This window comes from Acipenser ruthenus, chromosome 14 (assembly GCF_902713425.1).
Source record: "Acipenser ruthenus chromosome 14, fAciRut3.2 maternal haplotype, whole genome shotgun sequence".
Classification (NCBI taxonomy): domain Eukaryota; kingdom Metazoa; phylum Chordata; class Actinopteri; order Acipenseriformes; family Acipenseridae; genus Acipenser; species Acipenser ruthenus.
This window is the reverse complement of record NC_081202.1, coordinates 6,107,398-6,133,736: the sequence shown is the minus strand read 5'-3', so window position 1 is coordinate 6,133,736 and position 26,339 is coordinate 6,107,398. Positions and strand designations below refer to the sequence as shown.

Here is a 26,339-nt window from a genome sequence, read left to right as displayed (position 1 = left end):
GTTTTTTACAGATGAAAATATTTCATTTCAAATAACTAATGCTTTGTGAATGGAGTCCATTAGTACAACGTAATTAACAAGGTGGTCGCTCACTTTCACTCTAGATATTTTACACTGTTTTTAAATGCTTTGTCTTGTTTTTCCCACAGACTGTCATCTATGTTTTAGTTCAGCCACAGATGAAGTGCTTTTCTGTATGCCGCTGTTAAGTGCCTGGAAGACGAGGGTCACCTTTGAAAGATGAGCTCGCTGACTTGGATAAATACACCGTGTTACACAACACTGACAAACAAGTAAAGGTCACAATGGGGTCAGGCCGGGAACCTGTGGACTACTGTTTTACCGACAGGAAAATCTACTCACCGTGTTAATTTCTCTTCCTTCAGTTCCAGGTCTGCTACTGTTATCAGCTGGTCGAGCTTGAATTTGGTGTCAATGGTTTCAGCATCCCGTGGAGAATAGGTTCCTCCTTCTTTCTGCTTTTGCCTGATTCTGTATGGGAGAAAAATGAAGTACATATAAAAGTTTCCTGTAGTAAATCTGGTAATTTTGCAGTTCACCATGCATTTACCATCACTTACCGTTTATTTTGACCATGCTTTACCATACTGGACTTTCTAATTCTTGCCTAGAGTATGCTTCACCATGCTTTTACTATATAATGAATATGTCTGTCCTGATACAGAAAACCCTTCGGTATCATATGAGAGTATCAACATGACATCAAGTAACCTTTCTACAGATAGTTTTATTTTCTGAGCAAGTCCACTTTTCAGCGACAAAAAAATTAAGAAAACAGCCTGAATCTATTATAAAAGAACATAAAGTGAGTGTTACGCACCATAAAAAGGGATGTGAATTTTGGAAATCTAGAATTGCGTTAACTAGTACAGCTAATATAGTTAACGGCAAAATGTATGTGCTTCACATAACAATATTTGGCTATAGAAATTGATAGTATCAAGTAACAACATGTACTGTATGTATCAGCATTATATCACACAGAAATATTTCATGTTGCTGTATAGCCAAGGCTTATGTTACATGTTTAATGACACAACCCCGGGTATCATCTTACCTTGCAAAAGCATATATTGCAGCCCCCAGAAGGATTACTGAAAGCACGCATAAAGCCACAGCCAAGATTATTTCCACGGTTCGACTGGACAACCCCTCCCCTGAAAGAAAAATGAAGTCTAAGTACATCTTTCAACTCTAAGGAATACAAATAATAAAAATGTAAAAAAAGGATGTTCACTGGTATAATCAGCAAGAACACTCAGAGCTTTCCATGCAACCAAACCTCACCCCATAACCTCAATATTTCATGTTACACATAATTAATGTTCTGTATCCAGCTGACATGCTACTATGCCCTTAACATTTGAAAAGTGCACGGTGCTCTGTGCGGATTAACTGAAGATGATTTACTGAGATTTGCTCTTTAGCTACAGGAGACAACAGCTGGCACAATGGCACTGACGATGATTACTGAGATTACAGATTTAAATCATTTATTTCAAATAAAAAAAGGATTCTGATGAACTCAGGATCAAGTAAGCATGCTCTTTTATACATTGGGTTATTCACACATAACTTGTGAGTTATTTAAATATAGATTTTAAAATCAAAGTTTGCTATTCATGACACTGTACCACTGTTGGAGGAAAGTGTATTTCACACAACAAATGAAATGCAAAGAAATGAAACATAATTTAAACAAAACCCTTCCATAATGGCAAAGCAAGACTAAGAAATATCAATAACTGAATTTATATTTCAGTAAAAACATGCAGAACACAAAACAAACGATGATTGTATTATATTTTGTTGTCTACATGCTAATGCTCCACAGATAAGATATTGGCAACATATTAAACATACATACAATTATAATTAACACTAATGGACTAATATTTTTTTCATTTATATATTTTGGGAGCTTCCTGCAGAAGAAATGAACAAATACTTTGAAATATAAAGTTCTTTACCTATTGTTTTACTTTAATTATCTTTTGATAATCCCCCCTCCCCCTCTTTTGTATTATTATTAATTTCTTAGCAGACGCCCTTATCCAGGGTATTGGTAACGTCTAATTTGAATTAAGTTTAATGAAGTGTGTTACTGAGACATATACACTCTAAATGTTTATTTGTTCTTATTGGTGTATATATTCTGATATCGTTTTCATCATAAGGTTGCTACTTCACTTCTTTCAAGTCCTTTAAAACAGTAATAACACTGCAACATTTATACTGTAACGAGCAGGCATTTGTAAAATACTTTTAAAACAAACAAACAAACAAACAAACAAACAAACAAACAGTAAAACCACAGGGGGGGTTAGACACGTATCCCCTACTGAACTACACTATGCACAGACTCTCTAAACACCAGAAACATGAATAACTCCAATCCAAAAAAGTTGATCCTTGTGCCCGAAGCGAACGATCACTGCAAGCTATAACCCTGGAGGCCTCTTCTCCTTCACTACACAAGCATGTTTAACGCAAGCTGCGTCCCGAGTAAGAAGGAGCAGTCTGGTTTTCACATCACAGGACCTCTACCGCAGCCAAAACACTGGATCAGCTGCATCTAAGAGCTGCAGGAACTAATCTGAAGCACCGATGGGAAAACACAGGCACGTGTTTTATTATTAGCCGCAGTGTTACCTTTGATCTGGTTACCACAATAAGAACTTATTTACACAGGTTTTTCCTTGTTAATTCACTTTACCAATTAACAGCAATTTAACCAGAATATCCTTCTTAGTCTATGCATACTTATTTTTTGTTCCCATCATTGCACAGTGGTTTAACAAGTAGGCTATAATTAACCAAGCGAGTTTGCTTTTATTTTAAGTTAAATGGCAGAACACCCAGAGGAAAATTGATGTGTATAAAATTTGAATTATTATATCTGGACAGTAACATTTTGTATCACATTAAAATATACATTTTACATACAAATATGTTTGTGAGATTAACTGGTTTTGCATAATAGGAAAATGTGAATTCAAGATCATACTTTACCTGCGGTTGTAACAATCTTGGAATACACTGAATCAGTATATTGGCCTTTAAAATTTGTTGCTCTGAATTTGAATCTAAAAATGAAAAATAAATGAAAAATGTTAAACCACGCTTTACAAATATCTACAGATAGCTTAACTGGTTTACTTGATAACCCTGTAAATTAATAATGAAACAATATCCACCCTCTCTTCAGTAACCTATTCTCAGTCTTTACATTTTAAAGGGAGTACGGTACTAAAATAATTTAAAACATTCATTTATGATTCAGAATTCCAGACAACACAGACCTATTAATTTAGCAAACATTATCTTGAAAATCCTGATCTAGGTTGCTTACCAAGTTTACAACAGAAATGTAAATGTGAAGGTCCTACAACGCTCACTGCAATATGAATATTTACTAACCCTGTACACTATTAATTGAACAATATGAACATACACATAATCTTTTTTCGGCTTAAGAGGGCCATTGCAGAACCGCTCTTCATTTCGTTCTGACATGCATGTATCTTCAGCTCCTAAAACATATGTGCCAACTGAGGTAGTCTGTCTCTTCATCCTTTCAGTGCAGGGAGGGTTTTCAAAGCCTTTATTAGAGAAGTATGGTCTTGGTTTGTTGAAGTAAGCATCCTTCCAAGTGGTAATGTTGCCATCATTCCTGACTTTAAGGAAAACACAAAGAAACACACAAAACATAAACAAGTGTGCAATGAGTACTCTGAAATATGACTTCCTACCAATTGGTTCATTCATGCATCTCTGTTCAGGCAAACCAAATAATTTAAAATGACTTGATAACTAAAATTGAAGCACTTGGTTGGCCACTTGTCATGTCTGCTGGTATTAATATTCAGTTTTTCATGTATATTATTATTTGTATTTATGCTGTGATTCATAACAATAAAATATTCTGTTTATTTGTTTATTAAAAACATGTATAACATGAAATAAACAATGATTGTATTCGATTTTGTTATCTACATTTTTTTGTTTGTGGGTGCTTTCATTTCAGAACCAGGTTTTTCCTTAAAGGATGTTGATATGCAGATGAGCACATTTCCAAATTAATAATCAATGAACATAATTTCATACTGGAATCTTTCTAGCATGTTGAAGAGGCTCCCATGAAAAGTAAATGTAGTTATTTGATTCTTTAACCACATGCATGCATATATCCTGGCCAAAAAAAAACACAAAACTGACAATGCAATGTAAATAAGAGAATCCTCTCATTAGCACATTTCTCACCGATAGATTCGACAGAGTACCCGTCAACTCCAGATTAGTTTTTCTTTCTTACCTTTTGCTTCTGCAATGATAACTTGTATTTTTTCAATTGGCCCATGGCTATCACTGAAGAAACAGACAGGCATCTGGATTGTCATTGTTCTAGCAGTTACAATGGCGGCTCCATGTTTATCATAGGCAGGGACTGGAATCATGCTGGACTCAGGTGGTGCTAAAAACCAAAATCACAGTCAAATTGAAGTTCTTTTGGGGGATACATTAGAGCAAGAAGAGAACATGTGGAAAAAATAATGATGGATCCACAGGAGTTCTGATTATGGCATGAATTTGTGTTCTTCCTAACCCTCTTTTTTCCCCAGTGTAAATGTAATTGAATTGGGCCCTAATCACGCCTATTTAGAAAATGTCAATCTGAATACCAAACTTATTAAAGCAAAAATAAAGGGCAATCAAAAATGTGATATTTCACAAATTTTCATTTCTAAATACTATATACTTAGTGTTCCGCATTTACGCTTTTTATCTTTAAAAAAATGCCCTGGAAATTTATTTTACATATATTAAAATAGGGATAAAATTGGTAAAAAAAAAAATAAATAAATAAATAATTGAAACAGCTGTAAAAATCGGTGGGGAAAAGAAATCTCAGCATACACACTTTACATGTGTAATATGATGCGTTGCAGTTCTAGTTTCTGATTAACAATGTCCCTGGCATGTATGATGAAGTAGAATCTGTGCAAGTCGAAGTCACATTTTCCCAAGTTAGCTGGTACTTTGCTAACGTTTGGGCAATCGCTGTGCTGACGGAAATAGTACCTGCAGAAGGTATGAACATGACATCAGCACAAAACAAGCCAGGTTTATTCATCTTGAAATCATAAAAAGAAAAGAAAATTGACAGAACTGGGTGGTGCAAGCCATCGGGAGACGCGTCAAAAATCACACTGGACATTTCCATCAATGTGTTCCATAACGCATCAACATTTTCTGTCAAATATTTATTTAGGCAGTGTTTTAGTTGATGGACAGTACTGTCGCACAAAGTCACCAATACATACCCCTCTGCAATAAACAGTGGCTGTCCAGTAAAGCACAGCACTGTGACAAACTCTTTTTATTAAAGCGTGTGTAAAAGCCTCATTTAATGGATTGCTTGTCTCTCAGTTCACTGTCTTGTTTTAGTTTAATGTGTCGCTTATTTTTCAGTATGTTCTTTTATTGTCAGTGTGAACATGTACCTCAATGCAGCAGTATCTGCAGCGCTATGCATCCTCTGCCTCATCTGACCCACTTCTGCTATTTTTGCTTTTTGTATACTTCGAAACATTCGTTTTCTTTTGTGTATTCATAAACTGATTTATGTTTTCTTCCCATTCCTCATCCACTAAAAATATTATATTTGTGTAAGTATTTCAGTTTAGTTTTTGATAAAGCTAGTTGTTAGCATGCCCAGCAATTGCCACAATAATCAGACTTTGATTGGCCAACATAATCAAGTGATAATGTTTGTGAACAGAGAACCACGTTTGAACGTTATTTGATCCTCTGACACCTAAATGTCTGCAGTATCCTAGGATACAGTGTAGGGCTGCTTATTACAATGTCAGAGTCAAAATAAAACAGCATTTTAATCAAAATATTGTGTATTTCCTAGAAAATAGTACTGGGAAAATATTGAATAGTAGATCAAAATCGGGTATAAGTTATATTATAGAAAATATAAGTTATATTATAGAAAATATAAGTTATATTCAGTGAAAAAACGAAGTTCAGTTAAAAAAAAAAATCCTGTAATTTCAGTAAAATCCGGAATAAACCGGAACACTATGTATAATCACTGAAGATATGTATATATATATATATATTATATATATATATATATATATATATATATATATATATATATATATATATATATATATATGTAATGTAAGGTGTTATTTACAAAATACGTAATACACAAACAGGTCTTTATTATCAGGAAAGCGCAAAGCAAATCAAAGAACACCAAGCAACCATATTATTTTTTTTTTACCGTTGCATTGGTTACCATAAGCAATTCCCCTTCTGGGGTTCTCATCCCTCTACTGTTTTCATTTGTGTGGATCCCAGAGGAAAAGCTACTTCAGAAATGAAGCCTTGCCATAATAAAGCCTGTTCTGTCACAATAAAATACCTACAGGTCAATTGTATTTGACAGCTTATTTTGTGTCACAACCGCCCCCCCCTCCCCCTCCCCCTCCCCCTCCACCTCCCCCTCACCATTGTTTGTTCTGACACCTTCTGCTAAACAGTTTCCTATCATCAGAGATGAAGCTAATCTTCTCATTCGATGTAGTCTTGTTCTGTCCAATGTGGACTTGCTGTACATTGTATGTATTTGATTATTAGCAATATTTAACAGCAGGTCTAAACACCAATTATCTTTGCATTAAAGGAAATACATATTCTTGATATAAAAGAAACGACGGATACAATGGTGTCGCTTGAAAGTTTGATATTTGTATGATTCGATAGCATTACACCTACCTTGGATGTCCATGGTTATTTTGAGTTCTGTCTTGGGACCTGGACCAGCTCCATTGACAGCATATACCTTTAGGAAAGCATATTATGTGTGTAAATGTATAGATGTATTTTATACATGTACATACAATTAACACATGTTGCTATCATCTGCAGCTTTTTTTTACATGTTATCCTAGAAAGATTTAACAACACGTGTTACAGATAATGTAAAAACTCCAATAAAAAAAAAAACTTCTTGAAAGATGTCATATGATTTGAAGAAAACAAACAAAAAAAAGAAGCCTACTTCAAAGGCATGTATAATTAGCTATTTTGGATGGAACTCTCATTGTGAAGCGACATTCTAAATGATACTCACGCTTATATTATAGGTGTGCCCTCCCTTCAGCCCCTCTATGACAGCAGTCAACGTGTCGGTATTATTTTCGATAATTCTGAGGTCCAAAATTTCTATGTCAGTAGGATCCTCTTCTTTACAAACCACTGCCCGGTAGAAATGAATATCGCCATTAGGCTCAGATGGAGGCGAGAACATCACGTAGACTTTGGTCACGTCATCTGGTATCTTTTGAAGAGTCACATTTTTCGGTGGTTCTTTAGGCGCTGAAAAAGCACAAGGATAACTAATGAAAAGAGTATTTCTATAATGTGTTTGCTTACTGTATCACCCTATATTGTGTGGCCTATTTAACAAAATGGTGCCCAACAGAAATACCTGTATTACCATTGCAAGCCTTTTCTTTTTTTTTTTTAATTTGAAAGACCCCTCAGCAGTTGACACATTCTGTTGTAAATTCATTTTATTTTGGTTATTGTTATTACAGTGATTGAGGGTGCAAACCACTTCACATGGTTTACCCTCAGAGGAGCTATAAAAACAAAATGAAGGGCTGGGGTGACATAGTTTTCTGTGGAACACAGATAAGCCATGGTAAAATCTGTTGAGAAGAGAATGTTTTGTGTTTTTGGGTGCCACAAGATAATTGAATAAGATAACTGGTCATTACATTTCAATTCTGACCTTTTTTTGTAAAGCTGCTCAGTAGGAGCAAGTCTGCTGTTAATTGAAACATTATTATTAGATTGTTGTCCAATATGAGCTTAAGCGAGAAGTGTAAAGTACTTACTGTCCTGTAGTGTTGTGACAATCACAGGAGCACTGGCTTTTCCATAGATCCGGGCTTCGTTAACATCTCCAGTGAATGCTATCACTATTACAGAATACCTTGTAAACGGGGTTAAGTCGGAGAGTTCAATATTTTTACTTTCCTCATCTCTTTTCATGAAGGTCCTATTATAGTCTTGACTGTCTACCTGTAAATGTAAAAAAAAATGAAATGCTGACAGAGTTCCAGTTTATGATGTTCTGATAGACACTTGGATAGTGCTGGTTTACAGGGTGTCCCAAAACGTGTTGGAGTGCAGTGTGTATTTTGGGGATGACATGGGTAACTTGCTATTAAAGAAAAAAGTTCAGATTTCATTTATTTAAAATATTTTATTACCAGTAGACTTACATGAAACAGAATCGTCTAAGTTGGTTTTAGATATAGAAAGCAATTAAATTAAACTAGACACAATCTACATGGCGTGCAATCAGCTGTGACCATGGTCATTTAACTGAAGGGGACTGTGTCGCACCACAGTGCTATATAGAAATGGCTTAAAAGTACTTTCAACCTATTTTGCTGTCTATCTGAGTGATTATAACCAGAGTTATTTAGAAAATGCAGTGAAAACCAAAAAATGGAGAAGAAAAAAACCAAAAAAGGTCCAAAGCAAACTGTTCAAGGTTTCCACTGGTTTCATAACTGCATGTTGCCTTTAAATATGAAAGTGCAGTATTATTACTCATCTCTGTGGTTGTGTGTGCTATCTGTGCTTCTGGATGCCTGTGTAGGTATCCTCCAAGTAGCACACACAGTAGTTTTTTGAACTGGGTCCCGTTTGTATTAAAAGCAGCTGCTTCAGTACTGGGTAAGATAGGTGTGTGTAATGATGTTACATGGTTCCTATCTGACAGCTGTCTCTACCGAGCGCTGACCAAGACTGACACTACTGATGCGCTAAACAGACTTTAATTCCCTCCAATGACAATCAAAAGTGTGATTCATTTTCACACCTCCGACACAGGCAACGTGACAGTGAAACTTTTACAGGGAGCTTGTAAAATGGATAACTCACACAGAGATTCAGTCCTGTTAAGGGAGGAATAATGACCACTGATACCTTTAACAGTTTACCGTTGCTATAAAATATTTGTAAGTGTAGTGTTAAACAAAAAAAACAGAATTATAAGACACTGAGTCTTGGTTTTGGGTCAGAGAAACAGTTACAGAATGACGCACTTGTTATGATATACTGCACCAAAAACAAACATTTACTTACTGAAGTCACATCTATTAGATAGGCTGTAGGGCCAGCAACGACCTCAGGGGCCCTCCAACTGATATCAATGGTATGGTAGGATCTTGAGACCGCAGTTACATTCTGAGGAGGAGTGTCAGGGTCTGAAAGAAAGCATTACGTTTCAAAACCTTGTGTATTTTTGTGCATTGCTTTATGCAAGTCCTTCTTTGTATTAGTGGGCATATTTTAGTAAATAAAATACTATACAATGCAATGCATATTAAAAACAAAACAATTTAAAAGTGCAACACGCAACAGAGGGGTACAAAATGCAAGCAAGGAAAAACAGATTTTATTGATCTGTATTTTTACCCTATTACCTTCACCCTAAAAAACAGATCCTAGTTGTCTGTAACAAAACCGAGTTACAGTCACACTGCTAGAACAAATCTCTGCTGATAATAATAATAATAATAATAATAATAATAATAATAATAATAATAATAATAATAATAATAATTTTACACAGAATAATCCATATAACTTGGTGCAGTATTTCAACTAGGTGGAATAACCTGAAAACTGTATTTGCTTTTATACTGTAGAATAAAGAAAACACATATTTAGAAATAAAAAAGTAAAAGTAGCTGCTCCAATGCCTTCGATTATTAAGCACATTATAGACTTAGACTGAAAAAGCTCTCAAGGATTTAAGGCGATACGTCCACTTACTCACAGATTATCTCGAGGCTGAACAGCGGAATGGAAGAACTACTGTTACATTTGTGATTCACAAAATAAACAAATCCTGCTCTACATAATCAGTACTAAAACAATGAAGCCATTCACATGCACCCCAACTATAAACACCATGACATTCAAAATGTTATGATACAAGTAACTTGGTCTATAATGCCAAGAATAGCACAATCTATTATTACAATAGTGATTATGTTATGGCAAGTGTCCACCATCTCAGTTTCCAGACTGGGTTTTTTTAAAGGGTTAGCTTCTACCGTATCCATTTCTCACTTGTTTTGATTTCACTATGTAATTATTTGTTTCTGATGAATCTCACAGTGTGACCATTATTTTAATCTTCCACCGTGTTCAGAGTGATGAGCTTTCTGACTAACCTCTGAGCTCCATTAAGAATCTGAGATCTGCTCATTTGAAAGTGAGGTGGTGCTCACTATAAAGGTCCCCTCGTGCAACTCTAAATCAGTCTTCTTCTCGTGATGGAAAAGGCACTATCAAGTAAAATGTTCTCCGTGCCAAGTGATGTATTTGGACCACCAATCTTCTCTAGTTTACACTAACATAGTGACACAGTAGAGCACAATTTTAACTTTATGTTACCCATCATATCTGCTATGCTTTCAAAGTAACAATCAAAATCATATATATATATATATATATATATATATATATATATATATATATATATATATATATATATATATATATACACACACACACACATACAGAGAGAGAGAGAGAGAGTACAGAGAATTCAAAACCAGCAAACAGCTCTATATCCAAGGACAATCAGGATCCAACAGGCTACTCAATAATAACTAGAAATGCGTAATGATGAAGAAAAGTAATTGATAAGCTCAATATTTTAATAATTAGCAAACACGTTTGGACTTCCGCCTTCTTCAGACAGCATGGTAGAGATAGCTAGGTAGACTACTGTTGAGCATGTCCACACTGTTTCATGGTGTCAGCAAAGCTTTGTGTTATGGTACACAATAATGACAATCTACCTGGCTTAACTCCCTTCTAGTCAAACAACCCACATTCAGTGTTTGCAGCATGGTGCATAACAACTCTTTCTCTACGAGTCATTAGTCTCTTCAGACCACACATACTGTGGATGATCAGCGTTTGTCTTCTGGATGTCTGCCAGTCCTTAAAGACATGTAACACAGGGTGGGTTCATTTGCAGTGTAGGAAACAGGTGCTGCGATGAGTTGGGCATCTAATATCATGCCCCGTCCATCCACGTTACAGCCACCTAACAAACAGCTAAATCCTTTAGGTCTTTACACTACAGCGTTTTAGATGACCAGATGACTGATGACGTCCAAAACTTTAGAAATAAGGATAGAACAAATATATTGACTTTTAAAAGCAACTATGGGAGCCAAAAAGTTTAAAAAGAAGAAAAATAATAATTTAAATAACTTTGGGAATTAACTTTACCTATGAACTTTACTTGGCCCACTGGCAACTGTCATGGACAGATTTAAGATTATTCGCAAATCAAGTCTAGTCGGTACTAGGGTGAGGTATCACTATACCCACCGACCTTATAAATCATAGCAATTTACTCAGTAAAAATGCCCTGTCCTCATTCTCGCATTCCCACATAATCCAATCGCTTCCTCTCTGCAGCGCTTTCCCCCGGCCTTCCATAATAATGCATTTTCTGTAACTAATAACCGTCCTCTCCTGATTCTCATGCTTCCATCCTTCCTCAGGAATGCGGGTCTTCCAGAGGTTGGCTGGGAGGTGAGTCTGGATAACACATTATTTAACACACAATCCCAACCAATAGTCCTAGCAGGCTAACTTATTAACAAAGAATGTCCGGGATGAGTACATGGATGTCAAGTCTGTAAGTGTTGACTGCATCTTGCACCTTTCACCAACCTTCAACCCATTTAATTATAATGTCTCGCATTAGTCTCAGTTTAGTGACGCTTAAAGAGCGAGTAGCGTTACACAGCCCCATGTGTTGCTATAACTGTTTAAATAACGTACCTGTCATTTTTATTTTCATTGTTAACATCCTGACAACTTTTTACACTTATAACTTTAAATAAAATGAGTGAGAACAAAATACACTTTTAAACTTTAAAATATAATGAGTAAGAACAAAATAAATACATAACCCCTTGTTGTAAATGTGGATATTTCTGTAGATATTTTTACATTATATATAAGGGCTCAGGGGAGTTATATCAGCTGATGTATTGCTGAATATCGATGTACTGTACATGACAACTGGAATGGATTTTTTTTCAAATATAGATTACTTATAAAATAGATCTTCTCAACAATAACATAAAGCAACACAATATAACTTTTATGTTTCATACTTGCCCATTTTTTGCTGTCCAAACTCCAAAAGTTGTCCTAGCTCTTTAAAGCCTGTTTACCATATTGTATAATTTGGTTGGTCTAGCATGAAATTCACCAAATACCATCCCACTCCCCAACACACCCTAACACATCTCTACTTACTGCCTGGCAAAGTGTTTGTAGAGATCCAGTCTGTCGAATTGCCATAGCCTGCATTAGTGCTAGCAGCAACACTGAACCTATATCGCCTGAATTTCAATAGGGAGTATATGCTTGTCTCCAGAGAATCGTCTGTCCCAGAGACGTATTGGACTACTTTATTCTCGATACATCCACTGGTGTTCCAGTTGTTACATAGCATAGACAGCAGCTGCCCCACAATCCGGTAATTCTGCAGGTATCCCGGCACCACGTCTGGTCGGGTCCAACTTAAGGTGACACTTGATGACTGAATTTTGGTTATATTTAGATCCTTAGGAGCACTTGGCACTAGGGGAAATAAAAATAAACATGTTGTTTGCAATGAGGAGTTGAGGGCATGCTTTTTAAAACATCATATTTATAGTCAGCAACTGTTACACTGAAACTTCCTTCAGGTTGTTTTACAGCCAGTCTATAGCATAGGCTGTCCAGTAATTCATGGATGTTATATATTGGGCAGCACATTCCTGGACTGCTTGACTGGTGTCCGTAATGTAATGCCATACCTGCATAACCCATAAAAAAACAAGGGCATTTCACATGTGGTTGCTCATGTGACTGCACTTCTTGGTACTCCCAATAAAGAAAAAGCTTAGGGTCAAAGCAGTTGCAAGTCTTGCAAGGGGAGGTTTTTTCTCCTCAATTGTATGTTGCACTTGGGAATGAATGCTTGTTCCTACAGAGGAAAATAATTTTTTTCAAATCACAGTGTTGGGGGCTACTTTGATGATTCATGTGTTTTGACTTCACTTAACAAATACACAAATACTTTTTAAAGGACAATAATGTCGAAATGTGTCAGTAAGGAGGTCTTCAATATAGAGGATGGCAAGTCAGTGTTAATGGCGGATTACTTTGTAGACAGAAAAGCAGAAACTAAATATATCTCCCTTCCACACCTCAGCAACAGCTGCAGGCTTTTCTGCTCTATCTTGGTCGACATAATGAGACAACATATTACCCCACTCTTGCTTTGTTACACTGGCTGCCAGGAAGACACAGAATTGACTTTAAGATCTTGCTTCTGACTTACAAGGCTCTTAGAGATCTGGATCCTGGTAACTCTGTATATTCCAGATGGTTCTTTGTGATCGTCTGATGATGGTCTGTTGTCAGTGTTTGCTGTTCAATCCATGGCTGGCACAGCTTTCTGTAACTATGCCCTCAAGTTGTGGAATTTGCTCCCTGAATCTATCTGTCTGGCTAATTCACTTGGATGTTTTAAAAGTAGGTTAAAAACATTAACTTTTTTAATGTGGCATATTGTTGTTGTTTTTTTTCTCTGTGTATAAAGTGCTTTGTGATGACTTTGTCATAAAAAGCGCTATATAAAATCAAATCGTATGGATTTAACTAGAATGGTATAGCACAATATCTCTGCAGGAACCTTGTAGCATTAATGAGCCGGTTATCTACTGTACTTTTTCTAACATACACAATATACAACAATATGCGGCCTTCTGTACAAACTTTCTTGTTTGAGATTATATAATGTTGAGTCACCTTCTATCACAATACAAACACAGTCATTTATCCTTCAACTACTAGACTCCAGCATTTGTAATGTCATAAATAACTCTTCAAAATGAATGATACACCTGAACTGTCTAATCACATATGGTGTTAATCAGTTTGAACCATACTACACTTCCTAAAGCAGTCACGCAGCTTTTCTCCATTTTATCAACATGACTACTGGTATGACACATGGTGATAAAGAGTTAGCATCATCAACACCTCCTGTAGGACCAAGTGCAGATATTTCTAATACTGTATCTTTAACCAGATAGGTCCATTTCAACCTCATGAAAACTGTGCACAGATGCTATCGTAACTAATGAGAAGACGCTGCTATTGCATTGTTCAAGAGCACTTGTTTAGCAAGTTATGTAAAAATACATCATCTGACAGGAACATCGTTTCTAAAAGGAAAAACTACCTCTCTGATCTGTTTAGGATCTCCCTCCATTGTAGCCAGCTCTACCAAGACCCTTAATAAGGTAATAATGCAAGGGAGCATTCACCAAGAGATATGTGCGCATTAGGTGTAAATTTACTGGGAGAATACTTCTATACTTAATTGTACTGTTACAATTCTTGTGGATAAAGCAACAATTGACAAAAAACAGCATTACTGAAAAGAAAGATGAATAGCACGAACCTGCAGGTGACTATCATTTATCAGTATCAAGTTTAGGATACAAATGTGCTGAAATATTTTCTGCTTAAGCGAGGCCCTTCAGCAGGGAACCTAAGACATGTGCAGCTTCCCATGAACTTCAAGAAAGCTTGTGTATCACCAACTGCCCCCCGTGAAAATACTCTCATTTTATTTCATACTTATTTTATTTTATGGCTTTAAAGCTGTGTTCTGCAAAAATTCCTAATAACCTTTTGACCAAAAAAATGATGTTGGTGGAAAATGCAGGGCCAGTACAATGAGTACTATAGTGAAACTAATTCCTTTTTAGTTCCAAGTCTGAGATAAATGCACTGGGAATGACTCAATCCTGGCTTGAGAAGTATGACTAATACTAGACGGCTAATAACTTGGAGCCTTTTCTTACTTATTTCATACCAAAACTGTGAATCTCTGATATAAAAACCAGCATAACAATAATTTGGAACTGCTAGTCAAGCTGAATCAGTCACCATATAATCTGCACTGTTCCATTATTCCACAAACCATATCCCTGAAGTTCAGCCGTGGAAGCAAACTTGCTTTACAATAAAACCTGGAGAAACTCTATGCAAAGGTGGAACACATATCTCAGATGTATTATAAATATTGCATTATAGATATACATATTTGAGTATTATTAAGCCATTACTTCATTACCAAGAGTGATCATGCACATGTTAATTTCTGTTATTCTATAAAGGCCCTTACCTGATTCTGGTAATGTCACAGCAAAGCATGTCTGGTCTTGTCCTATACCAGCAGATGTGGCAGCTATTACACGAAATGTATAAGTGGTATTTGCCAGCAGTCCTCGAACAGTGTACACATGGTCAGTTGGCTTTAATTCCTGGGCATCACCTCCAAACTGTACAATATAATGGGTGATTATTCCATTTGAATTAGTTGGGGGATCCCACTGGATCAGAACGGATTGCCAGCTTGTCCCAATGCAGCGCAGATTTTGAACAGCATCTGGAACTGTAAAAAAAAAAAAAAAATTATATATATAAAATAAAACAAGCCAATTACATAGATAGGTGTCTAAAGCATGTGGTTCCCAGGGTGCATCAAAGATGGGTATGTCAAGAAGATTTCTAATGGAGTCTACAGGAGCAATACTAGAAGTACACCTCAACAACAGGATATTTAGAAGGGTTTATTAAAGAGCTCTCGCCCATACTGACAAGGGCCCACCACTGCAGCAAATTAAATGTTTGTACTGTACTTCTATAATAACAAATATATATAACAAAAAGTGTGAAGAGAAATAGTGACTTCCCCAACACAACAATGGAAGAGTATGTTGAAACACACAGATCAGGGAGACTTCTTGTGTACATCCTCATATACATATACATAAATGCTCACATACCTGACTGGTTTGTTGAAAAACTGACAGAGTTACTGAACAGATTTCCATTTCCAGCTTTCGTGAATGCTGAGACACTGATTAGGTAGACACTATGAGGTTTAAATCCTGTTAGTTGTGCGTCTGTGAAGAGTCCTGATGTATTCTTGAAATAAAAAACGAAGTTATGCAGATTGTAAGTCACAATGCAATTAATTTATTTTTTTTTACCAGTATCAAATAAACTAGATAAAAAGTCATCACAAAACCCACTTAGAATTAGGGAAATACCTTATATGATATTGTCTGGCTGTTGTTTTCAAATATTTTGAAGCTGTAGATCTGCACAACTCCATTTGGCTCAGGACTAGGATCCCATCTTAACCAAACTGTATCTGCTGTGTGGTTAACCATTACCAAGTTTTGTGGAGAAGCGGATGGTTCTATGAAATAAACACATACAAGATTTATTTTAATAGTGTCATTTCAGTGCATAAGTGTAATTTCTTATACAAGCTTATAAAAACAAGGCTGACCTGTTTCATCTGTGTACAGCAGCTGTGTAGCTGAAGGGCCTGGACCTTTACTTGTCTCTGCATTAATTGACACATTGTAAGTTGTGGACGGCAAAAGACCTGACAAAATCAGGCTTGTATTTGAGGTACTGGAGGAATTGGTGCCTGTTGGTCCATGGATCACTAGGTTGTACAATAATATGTTTCCATTTGGCTGGGCAGAGGGGTTCCAGAAAAGTTGGATAGAGGATGCAGTGAGGTTTTTATATGTGGTGATCACTGGAGGTGTTTCTGGTGCTGGAAATCAGTAATACAACAAGGCAGGTACCAGTTAGTGCAAAGCATTCTGGGGAGGTGCTGGATGAGAGTATAGATTTTTACTGCAGGATGAGAGTATAGATTGGCTTTCTTTAAAAGACAAGAGTGGCAATTTTGGTAGAATTACATTTGTCATCATGATCGTAATGTAGCACAATCAGGATTGTGGGTGGGGTCAAATTAGGACAATGGACTGTGGATTAGGTAATGTCCAGTGTCCTAAAGGTGGTTACATTTAAAAGTTGTGCTTATGGTGATAATTGTCTGCACCCCATATAAGCTATAATAATATATACAGTACATACACAAACAAAGCTTTAAACAACAGAATAACCTGACTTGAACGTTTCATTTCACTAGGCAGTTTAAATGAAAATGCCAACTTACTGTCTTCGTCGGTTCTGATGTATAAGGTTGCTATTGTATTTTCAGAGAAGCCTGCAGCTGTTGCGGGGGTAACTTTCAAAATGTAGCCTGTATACTTCTGGAGATCCTCAATCAATAAGTCTGTTTTATTGGTAGTGACCTCTGATATAGGAATGGCCATCTGAGGGCTCCACAGAGAAACATGGTAAAACAATTTCCCGTTTGGGGAAGTTGGTGGGAACCAACTTACATTTACCATTGTTGATGAAAGATTTTGGTAGGTGAGATTGTGTACAGATCCATCTGGAACTGAAGATTAAATATAAATATTGATGCAAAAAAAAACATGTGTCTTAAAACAGTGTTACGTTTAACAAGCAAGCGCCTGTTGATGATGAAGGTTTGGGTTTAATACGAATAGGTGTGGAATCATTATCGATTGATGTTTACTCACGTGAATTCAATATGGAAGCAGATATAAATATATAAGTACACATATAAATTCCTGTTTCCTTGTTATAAAGTATTGTACCATTAAACCATTATTCGTAGAATCCCACAATAGCTCAAACAGCAGTCAGAAGACACCTTCTCTTGTTTGTGCCCTTTCCAAGGTCAGCCACATCACTACCAACTGTATCCAGCATATAAATAACTGAGTTCAACACTGCAGCTATCAATACTGTAGTGTTGACATGCAGCATCGTCATGTTTATTATTCAACTGCCTTATTATTTGCCCCAAATCACACAATGCATTTGTTTTACATTACTGTACCTGAGAGCGTCCTGTTGGGATCATAAAAAACAAAAAGGCCTGCACATCACATGATTATATTTAATGTTTGGTTTGTATTGACTGGGTGTGATTGACTATTTGACAGGTTTACAAGATGGTCCTAATCTTCTTGCCTGCTTTTCACCACTTACTTCAGTGACTGTTTTTGCTTCAGCAAAAGTAAATAACATTGATGGCTTTGCCATTCTAGTTACTTACTGTCTTCAGCAGTCGTTACTTTGATGGAGTAGCTTGGTCCTGGTCCTTTGCTGGTACAGGTGCTAATGGTAATACCATAACTAGTAAATGGCCTAAGACCATTATGACTGACGGACACAACAGAAACCTCAGTAGGAAAAACCTGGTAAGTCTGATTCTTATCCACTGAAAGCTGATACTTTGTGATAAGGCCATTTGGTTTTAAGGTGGAAGCCAGGAAAGCAAGATCCCATGCAATGACCTGGACTGGACAGTCAGGTTTAGAATGGAATCTTCAGGAACTGGAACAGAACAGATGACTTTAGCCAGGCAGGATCGTGCCAGATATGACCGACCCTCATAGGAACTGCATTTAGGAGGTACAAACAGCCTGTGTATATTAGTACATTTAGCTGCAGTATACTGGTATATTGTCAATATACACGTTATTTACATTTTTGCAAGGTTTAATTTTATGTTGCCATCTACCACTCTCGTCAGTCTAAACATATAGGATGTTACTTATCTGGTTTCTAGCACCTAGGGCAGTGCCTCCAGTCATCCACAGATGGTACTGACTGTATGTAGCCATGTTCTCTATCAGTCTGGAGTAAGATGCATTTTCAGTGTTGTTTTCAAAATCAAAGTTGGTGGCATTCTGAAATATAATAATAATAATAATAATAATAATAATAATAATAATAATAATAATAATAATAATAATAATAATAATCTCTTATTTGTGTTTATGGTTCAAATGCTGCAGCAGTGCTCTTTGGTAAAGTATTTAGTGTATATGGAATACCAGCAAAAAGAAAGTGCTTGGAAGGATCACTTCCACTGTGTGGTTGGCTGGATGTGGAAGACACGTCCCTTTCCTCACCTCTCACAATACATGTTCCTGCACAAGCCCTGATCAAAAACAAATGATGTCCTGACAGTTCATTTTCATGCATTGCAAAGCTTCCAATTACCACCTCAAAGACAATCAATAACGTGTCACTTAGTCAATCTGCATTTCCTTTTTACCTGAACCAGCACTTCTTTGTTAGCTACTGTCCTGTGATGTTTGACATCCTGAACCAATTGTATATTTACACACATTTGGTGAAGAGACATCAGGTGAACTTGTTAAGTGCTAATGACATAATCATCCCTTTAAACCGAGTCCGCAAAAAGAAAGTGTGTGTATTAGAGAAACCTTACTAAAACAAACTCAAACAAAACAACATTTACTGTTTCTGTAATTAGTGGTGTAGGCCTGAGCAAAGGTGTGAACAGTGCAAAGGGTACTTTCCCAACACAGCCAGCTCAAGTTTCAACCTTCCAGAGCTGGAACTAAGTCCTTCCTGCTGCAGAGACTGATTTACCTTCAGTGTCTGTTTCAGCTGGAAACCCTACAATCGCATGTTTTGTTTTCAAGTTAGATTTGATGGGGTTTTTTAACAAATATTTTTGAGTTGCTTTATTTTGTTTAGTTGTATTTGTTTCAGTATTTTACATTATTACTGTTTCTGTTGTCTGCATTTTACATGTTGGTTAATTTGCCTCTATAAACACTGTATTTAACAAGCAAATAGTTTAGAAGTGTATATAAAAAGTTTAAAGTACCCGTTTCACATGCTGTACACATTATTAATTGCTGCCAAGTTAATATTGCAGGAGAGCACAACAAAATGAGCTTAGTTAAACAGGTTTGTACTTCCTCTCAAGAATGTGTGTGTGTGTGTGTGTGTGTGTGTGTGTGTGTGTGTGTGTGTGTGTATATGTGTATATATATATATATATATATATATATATATATATATATATATATATATATATATATACTGTATAAAATGAAATGATAGTTTTTGTTGTTATGTAGAAATATTAGCCCAAACCATCTCACCTGAATATAAACCCCAGAGCTGTTGCTGTAGTAAATTGTGTCCAGATGGATTATCTCATTAGGGTTGGAAGGAGGAGTCCATAAAACTGGTATTGAAGTAGAACGTATGTTAATGTGTGAGATGTGTCCTTGAAGGTAGAATGGTGCTGTAAGTACAAAATGAAAAAAGGTACAATAAGTATTTACATTTACAATTAGTTATAGTTATTGTCGTACAGATTAACCATTCAATAATTATAGATTTAACCATTCAGTGTTGCACTGATCCAGTAAAGGAAAGACGTTTCTTTTACTGGATCAGTGCACATAATGTCAACTGATGTTTGTGAGATTAATGTAAAGGTTTAAGTATATTTTGCTGCTTTTGACATTAAGGTCTTCCAATATATTTCAAAATGTGATATTCACCCGAACAAGTTCCTCTTTGTAAAATATTGCAATAAATATTGTAAATGAGCTACCGTGGAAGTGATATTGAGTTCAGTATAACCCAGGGGAGATCCTTAGATAGGCCCTGACTTTCCAAAGTAGGCTGGAATTGTATCTGGGTCCTAATAGACGGAAGCTCAATGTTCTACACTCTAATAATATGCGTATTCAGTACACCCTGCACTTACCTCCCTCAGAGGTCCTGAATGTGAGGATATCACTTTCCATGCCACCGTCGCCTGCTCTTGTCCATGTGGTGGCATACGCATGGTATTCATTGTTACTGTCCAAGTTCTTCAGTAACGCTGCTGTTTTCAAGGATCATCCAAAAAGATGTAAGAAAAAATATTAACAAGGCTTTTTGGAAGAACAAACGTTAGAAATATAAGGGAAAGCCCATTAATAAACACTTTTGACAAGTTACTGAATTATTATTATTTTAAAAAAAATAATAAAATTACATTTGAACAAAACTGATCCATGTAAACATTATCAGGCAGTTTTTTATCCTGGCAATACAAATAAAAAAAAAAAAACTATTGGCAATCTTACCGTACCTAAACCGTATAACACGGTGTTTTTCCATTGGCCTGTATGTGTGGTTTCCAAGACAACCTCACTACTATTGAATCAGACAGTTGTTTTGCAGAAAGGGGTTGTGGAGGAGAACTTGGAACTATGGTGTATGGGAGATAGAGTCCAAAGGGTTATTTGTGTGGTCAAGTCACAGAATATAATCAGAAGTTTGAATCACCCATTAAACTGTGGGTTATTTTATTTCAAGTGTACAGGTCTGCCAAGTTATACTATGACTGTAGTGTTAGAAGAAGTTGAATTGTAATGGTATGGAGATTAATTAGGTGACTAATGTTAGAACATCTGTTTTTATACTGCTACGGTAAAATGTTTTTTTTTGTTTTTTTTAATTTCATGAAAATAAACTGAACCCAACACATCCTAGTAGTAGCTCTAAATGTCAGTCACATAATACTGTGCGGCTCTTAAGAAAATGGGAAAGGTAAACTTAAAAAAACATACTAATGGGACCAGTGGGACATGAGATCCCTGCTGAGCAGAACATTGAAGGCTCTCGTAAAAGCTGAGTATCCCAGGCAATGTAGGGTCTGTGAACTGCATCCAACAAGAAACACATTGCCACCAATTCTCGGACCTACAGTACATCACGAGTTTACTATGCTGTACTTTCACCTGCACTGACATGTGTGCAAAACTTACTGTTCTAGTGGCTTTTTAAATCCTATGTCATCTATCCACTGTAACAAAAAAAAAATGTTTTTAACATACCCAAAATAACATACTCTATTATAGTAAACAGTCTGCAGCATATTTTTTCTTGTGTAGGGTTTTAGCATTGTGCTGCTCATGATATTAAAGCTGAATAATGCAGAATGATCACTCCTCAGGTTTGGACATGTTTGAAGTGTAAGCCAGTGTAAGGGGTAGTGTTGTGTGATGCACTGCCCTGATAGATTCTGACCCCTGCTGTTCACATGAGGTTCTAAGGTTACAGGCAGAGTTTAAGATGCTTACTTGAGGAGTGTATGGCTGATGGTTTGCATCCAGCCTGTAACACAAGTATCGCTCAAGGTACCACTTGAATAAGTTCATATATGATATTTCAAGAGCTTGAGATTAAGGGGTACTAACAGCTATGTCATCACTGTGACTATATTGCAAATTGCTTTGTCCATATTAAAGCATCTGGAACGTATTTAGCTAGGTGTGCAATTTCTAAATGTGTTTAAGAATTAAACGCTAATAAATAACAAATTTTACTTTGAATGCTGTGCTATTCATCTCAAATTCGGAACAAGTTCTTATTAATGGCACTGTAATTTAAAATATGTCAGGATTTATATATAAATCAGGTATGGGTGACAATCTGGTTACCAGAACTCTTTTGCAGACAGGCAGTATTAAACAATTAACTTTTTTTTTTTTAGCTTACCATCTTCTCCCGTAAAAACGTAGATAGGTTCATTACGAACTCCCTCACCTTTGCTAGTACTAGCAGTTATTTGAAGAGAAGCAGTAAGTATATGTATTTAAACCTGTAAGTGTGAAATTAAAGATAATACAAAATAGCACAACAACAAAAAAAATACCAAACCATATTAAAGCATAAAAGACAAAGAACATAAAGCACACATGAGAACGTATTGAGGAGCAGGAAATTGGTTCACAGTTTCATTCCGTGATGTCATGTAGATGGAATACTACTTTATGATTCCATTTGGAAGCTCTGGTGGAAGAAATGAGATAACTACTGCGGCCGTTAAGAGCAACTTGTATGTGATATTCTCAGGTAAGCTATCAGGTGCTGTAGTAATGACGTATTCTGTTTATAGACTCATTCTACAAGAACATACCCTTTAAAGATATCCCCTCATTACATCACGATGTCTCACCTAGGAACCTCGGACCATCCTTCCCCTGGTTATGCATGTTAATCTGATTTAAACAAGCACTCTTACTACTGTATATGATATTTCTTACATCCATCAGTGGCAGAGTGTTGCAGGGGGACTGGTCAATTGTTACACTTTGGTGTACCAGATATTCTTGGAGCTTAGACATGATCTTAAGAAGTCTATTGAGGCTTTAAACTTCTGACTTTTAAAATGCCTCCAGGATCTGATGACAAACAGAAAATGATATAAAACACATCTAAAACAACATGAAAAATACATTAGTTGAGATGTGCAACTCATTTATATCCAGTTGTTCCTTAAATCACGTTATTGTTTTCACCCAGGTTAGTGGGTGACGAACTGCATTCACATGAAGATTACCATCTTGTCCTGTTCAGACGAACAGAACTTTACTTGTCTGGTTGGCATTCCACAGGGCTGTGCTGCCAGTTGCAGTTACAAAGTAGTCGCTATACTTCTGAAGGTCACTAATGATCACAAAGAGGCCAGCAGAGTTGGTATGGTGGTGATGAACACCGCCCGCATAGGAGACTGTAGGACTGAATCTTGCCATTAGAAAACAAATGGGTGGAAAGTGAAAAGGTTGAGGTAGAGCTGAGATTTCTGTAAAACAGATTATTAGGAGGGTCACTGGAAACTGCGGGAGAAAACCAAAGATTGATCACAGAAATAAAATCCTGTCCTTTATGTTGGGGAAAAAAACCCACATATATCCACAACTTAGAATATTTGTTCTTCATGTGTTATCAGTTTTTTTGTACAAAGTCAGTCATGTCTCCTTATTTGAGGACCCATGCTGTATAATCATCATATAAGAATATTGCATATGTTATGTGTATGATAACTCCTTGACCTTTCTTCATGAGTTTGTAGAGTAATGACCACCTGTTACCAACCATAGATAACAAAAACTGTTTAAGAGCGGAACACAGATTGCTGACGTGTCAGCGACTCAAGCAGGAGTATGCATGAATTAACACATCATTTCCTAATGGAGACATTTTGAATACATATGAAATAAACATCTGTTCATGACAAATTCCACACTTATTCATATTAAACCTATTATCAACACCGAATCACCATGAATGTAATGCTTTGTACCTGATGTCAATTATATCTTATTACATAGAGTTACCTGAATAGCTTCCTGCTGTTACTACAGTAACTTACCATCTTCCAAAGTTGTCACATTTAAAATGTCACTGGTCTGGTTTCCATTTCCAAACTTTGTGTTAGCCGACACTGTTACCCAGTATTGTGTATATTTCCTCAGGTTGGATAAGATTGCTGTAGTTCTATTACTGCTGATGTTGAGAGAGTGGGATGCATTCCAGTATTCTATAGTGTAAGATAATATAATGCCATTGGCATGCAGTGGGGGGATCCATGAAACTTCTATCTTGGTGGAACTAATACTCTCATATGTCAGATTAAATGGTGGACTGCCAGGAGCTGTAAGAATCATAGATGAATAATAATATTAGCAAAAAATTGGTCTTGAATACTTATACATGTATGACAGTAAATCATAATGTATTTAATTTACAAAGCACTTTAAACCAGTGTCCAAGGTTTAAGCTGAAAGGATGATTAATATGAATAAATCAGTGCTTACCGTCTTCACCAGTCAACACCTTCAACACTGAGGATGTTTGGTTTCCATGCCCATATTTGGTATATGCTCTTATAGAGATGTTATAGACTGAATGTGGTTTCAGGTTCTGAAGCGTAACGGTTGTCGTTGTGCTGTTCTCTGTATGGAAGTCTGTGTCAACAGCATAAGTAACTTTGTAATATGTAATAATGCCATTGGGCTTTTCTGGGGGTAACCAGCTTATGACAGCAGTAGATGCTGTGACATGTTGAACAGTGAGGTTTTGAGGAGCAGATTCTGGTTCTGTAAGACAGACACATACATAAATAAATAAATAATAGAAAATCATTTGTATTTACTGGTAGTCATTGTTTGTATAAAAATGAATACTGTAGGTTAACTACATACAGGCAAAGTGGAAAATGGAGTCAAATTCTTAAACAGCTTGTGTTTTAAAAGCATTTTAACTCCTAGCTTGATCATTGTGCAATTGGTCAATGTTTTGAAGTACTTTAAAGTCTGATTCACAAATACTTAAGTCTTCTTCATTGTCCAGAAGCTTTAAACCAGGTAGCCATATCTATATCGTTTCTACAGAAATAAATTTGAGCGCAGTAAAGCAGTATAAAGCATTGATAGTACCGTCTTCCATGGTTCTTGCAAAGATGTCATCTTCTTCAGACAGTGAGCTTTCACCCACACTAGTAGATGCAGCTACTCGCAGTTTGTACTCTGTATACTTCTTCAGTCCTGGAAGGGAATCAGGGTTTTATTTGAGATGACGTTAGGTAGTATATTAGAGCAATGGAGGTAGTTAAAACATTCAGCTATCCAAATGTTCCTAATATATACTGTTACTTCTAAACAATGCCACAGTCAGTCATTGGGTATTTTTCATTCATTTCACTGCACTGCACTATATTTGAGCTTTTTCTTGGTGTAAAAGAAAGAGGAAGTGGTTTTTATCAAGTAATGAATTACTGTATAAGGCAGTGAGATTCTGGGTTCAAAGCTATGTTTGACCACGTACTGGCCGTATTATTAAATTAAGATGTATTTTTAAAAACACCAATTGCCCAATGATAAGCAAGGTATATACTCAAGGGTTGCGCAGATAAAGTATACAAATTGGATCATATACATGCTGTGTATCTAACATGTCTCACTGTCGGAGCAACATCTTGTCATCATTTGAAAATTCAATTGAAAATGATGTAGCATTACCGGATATGATGATACGGGTTTCATTGGTGACTTTGTGAAAGGCTTCCTTAGTGAGCAACTCCATTCCGTACACTGTAAAATGTGTTATCTTGCCATTGGGATTGGTAGGTGGTTCCCAAGACACCAGGATTGAGGTTGAAGTTATATTTTGATAATAAACTCCTTGAACCGAACTTGGCACTGAACAAACAAAAACATGTTAGAGATACCACAGCTGCTAGGACAATTAAACTACATTGACTGTAATTTTGTTTCATATTGTATACTTCAACTTTTTAACCATACCTTGTTCCCTTGTTTTCACAATGATATTGGTTGATGGTCCTTCTCCAACATCGGTAGAGGCAGCTACACTAAACATGTACTCAGTGAAAGGAATCAGGGTCTTAATAACATGTGACACCTGTTCTGCAGAGAGATTGGTGACCAGGACACTTGTAGATTCTGCTGTAAATCAGGAACACGGCAGAATGTACCACATTTCATACTGAGTAATATTACTCTTTCACTAACAAGGAAAACAACGACCCAATGCAAGCTGTGCAAATAACAACTATTAAAAACTATGCTATTTTGAAGGCATGT

General features: G+C 36.3%; 1 protein-coding gene across 1 annotated transcript in view; it reads right to left on the bottom strand.

Annotated features, from left to right (window-relative positions):
* Positions 1 to 26,339, bottom strand: part of ptprq (protein tyrosine phosphatase receptor type Q) — a 78,878-nt gene that overhangs the window by 22,293 nt on the left and 30,246 nt on the right. Inside the window, exons 24-43 of the mRNA XM_058985655.1 lie at positions 26,040 to 26,198; positions 25,755 to 25,934; positions 25,173 to 25,280; positions 24,552 to 24,833; positions 24,107 to 24,388; positions 17,207 to 17,494; positions 16,523 to 16,798; positions 16,278 to 16,429; positions 16,011 to 16,152; positions 15,347 to 15,616; positions 12,418 to 12,744; positions 9,205 to 9,326; positions 7,944 to 8,130; positions 7,175 to 7,419; positions 6,817 to 6,883; positions 4,337 to 4,495; positions 3,476 to 3,698; positions 3,034 to 3,107; positions 1,079 to 1,178; positions 364 to 492 (exon numbers count right to left, since the gene is read on the bottom strand). Coding sequence (XP_058841638.1) covers positions 364 to 492; positions 1,079 to 1,178; positions 3,034 to 3,107; positions 3,476 to 3,698; positions 4,337 to 4,495; positions 6,817 to 6,883; positions 7,175 to 7,419; positions 7,944 to 8,130; positions 9,205 to 9,326; positions 12,418 to 12,744; positions 15,347 to 15,616; positions 16,011 to 16,152; positions 16,278 to 16,429; positions 16,523 to 16,798; positions 17,207 to 17,494; positions 24,107 to 24,388; positions 24,552 to 24,833; positions 25,173 to 25,280; positions 25,755 to 25,934; positions 26,040 to 26,198 — 3,772 coding nt within the window. The remainder of the gene's footprint in view (positions 1 to 363; positions 493 to 1,078; positions 1,179 to 3,033; positions 3,108 to 3,475; positions 3,699 to 4,336; positions 4,496 to 6,816; positions 6,884 to 7,174; positions 7,420 to 7,943; positions 8,131 to 9,204; positions 9,327 to 12,417; positions 12,745 to 15,346; positions 15,617 to 16,010; positions 16,153 to 16,277; positions 16,430 to 16,522; positions 16,799 to 17,206; positions 17,495 to 24,106; positions 24,389 to 24,551; positions 24,834 to 25,172; positions 25,281 to 25,754; positions 25,935 to 26,039; positions 26,199 to 26,339) is intronic.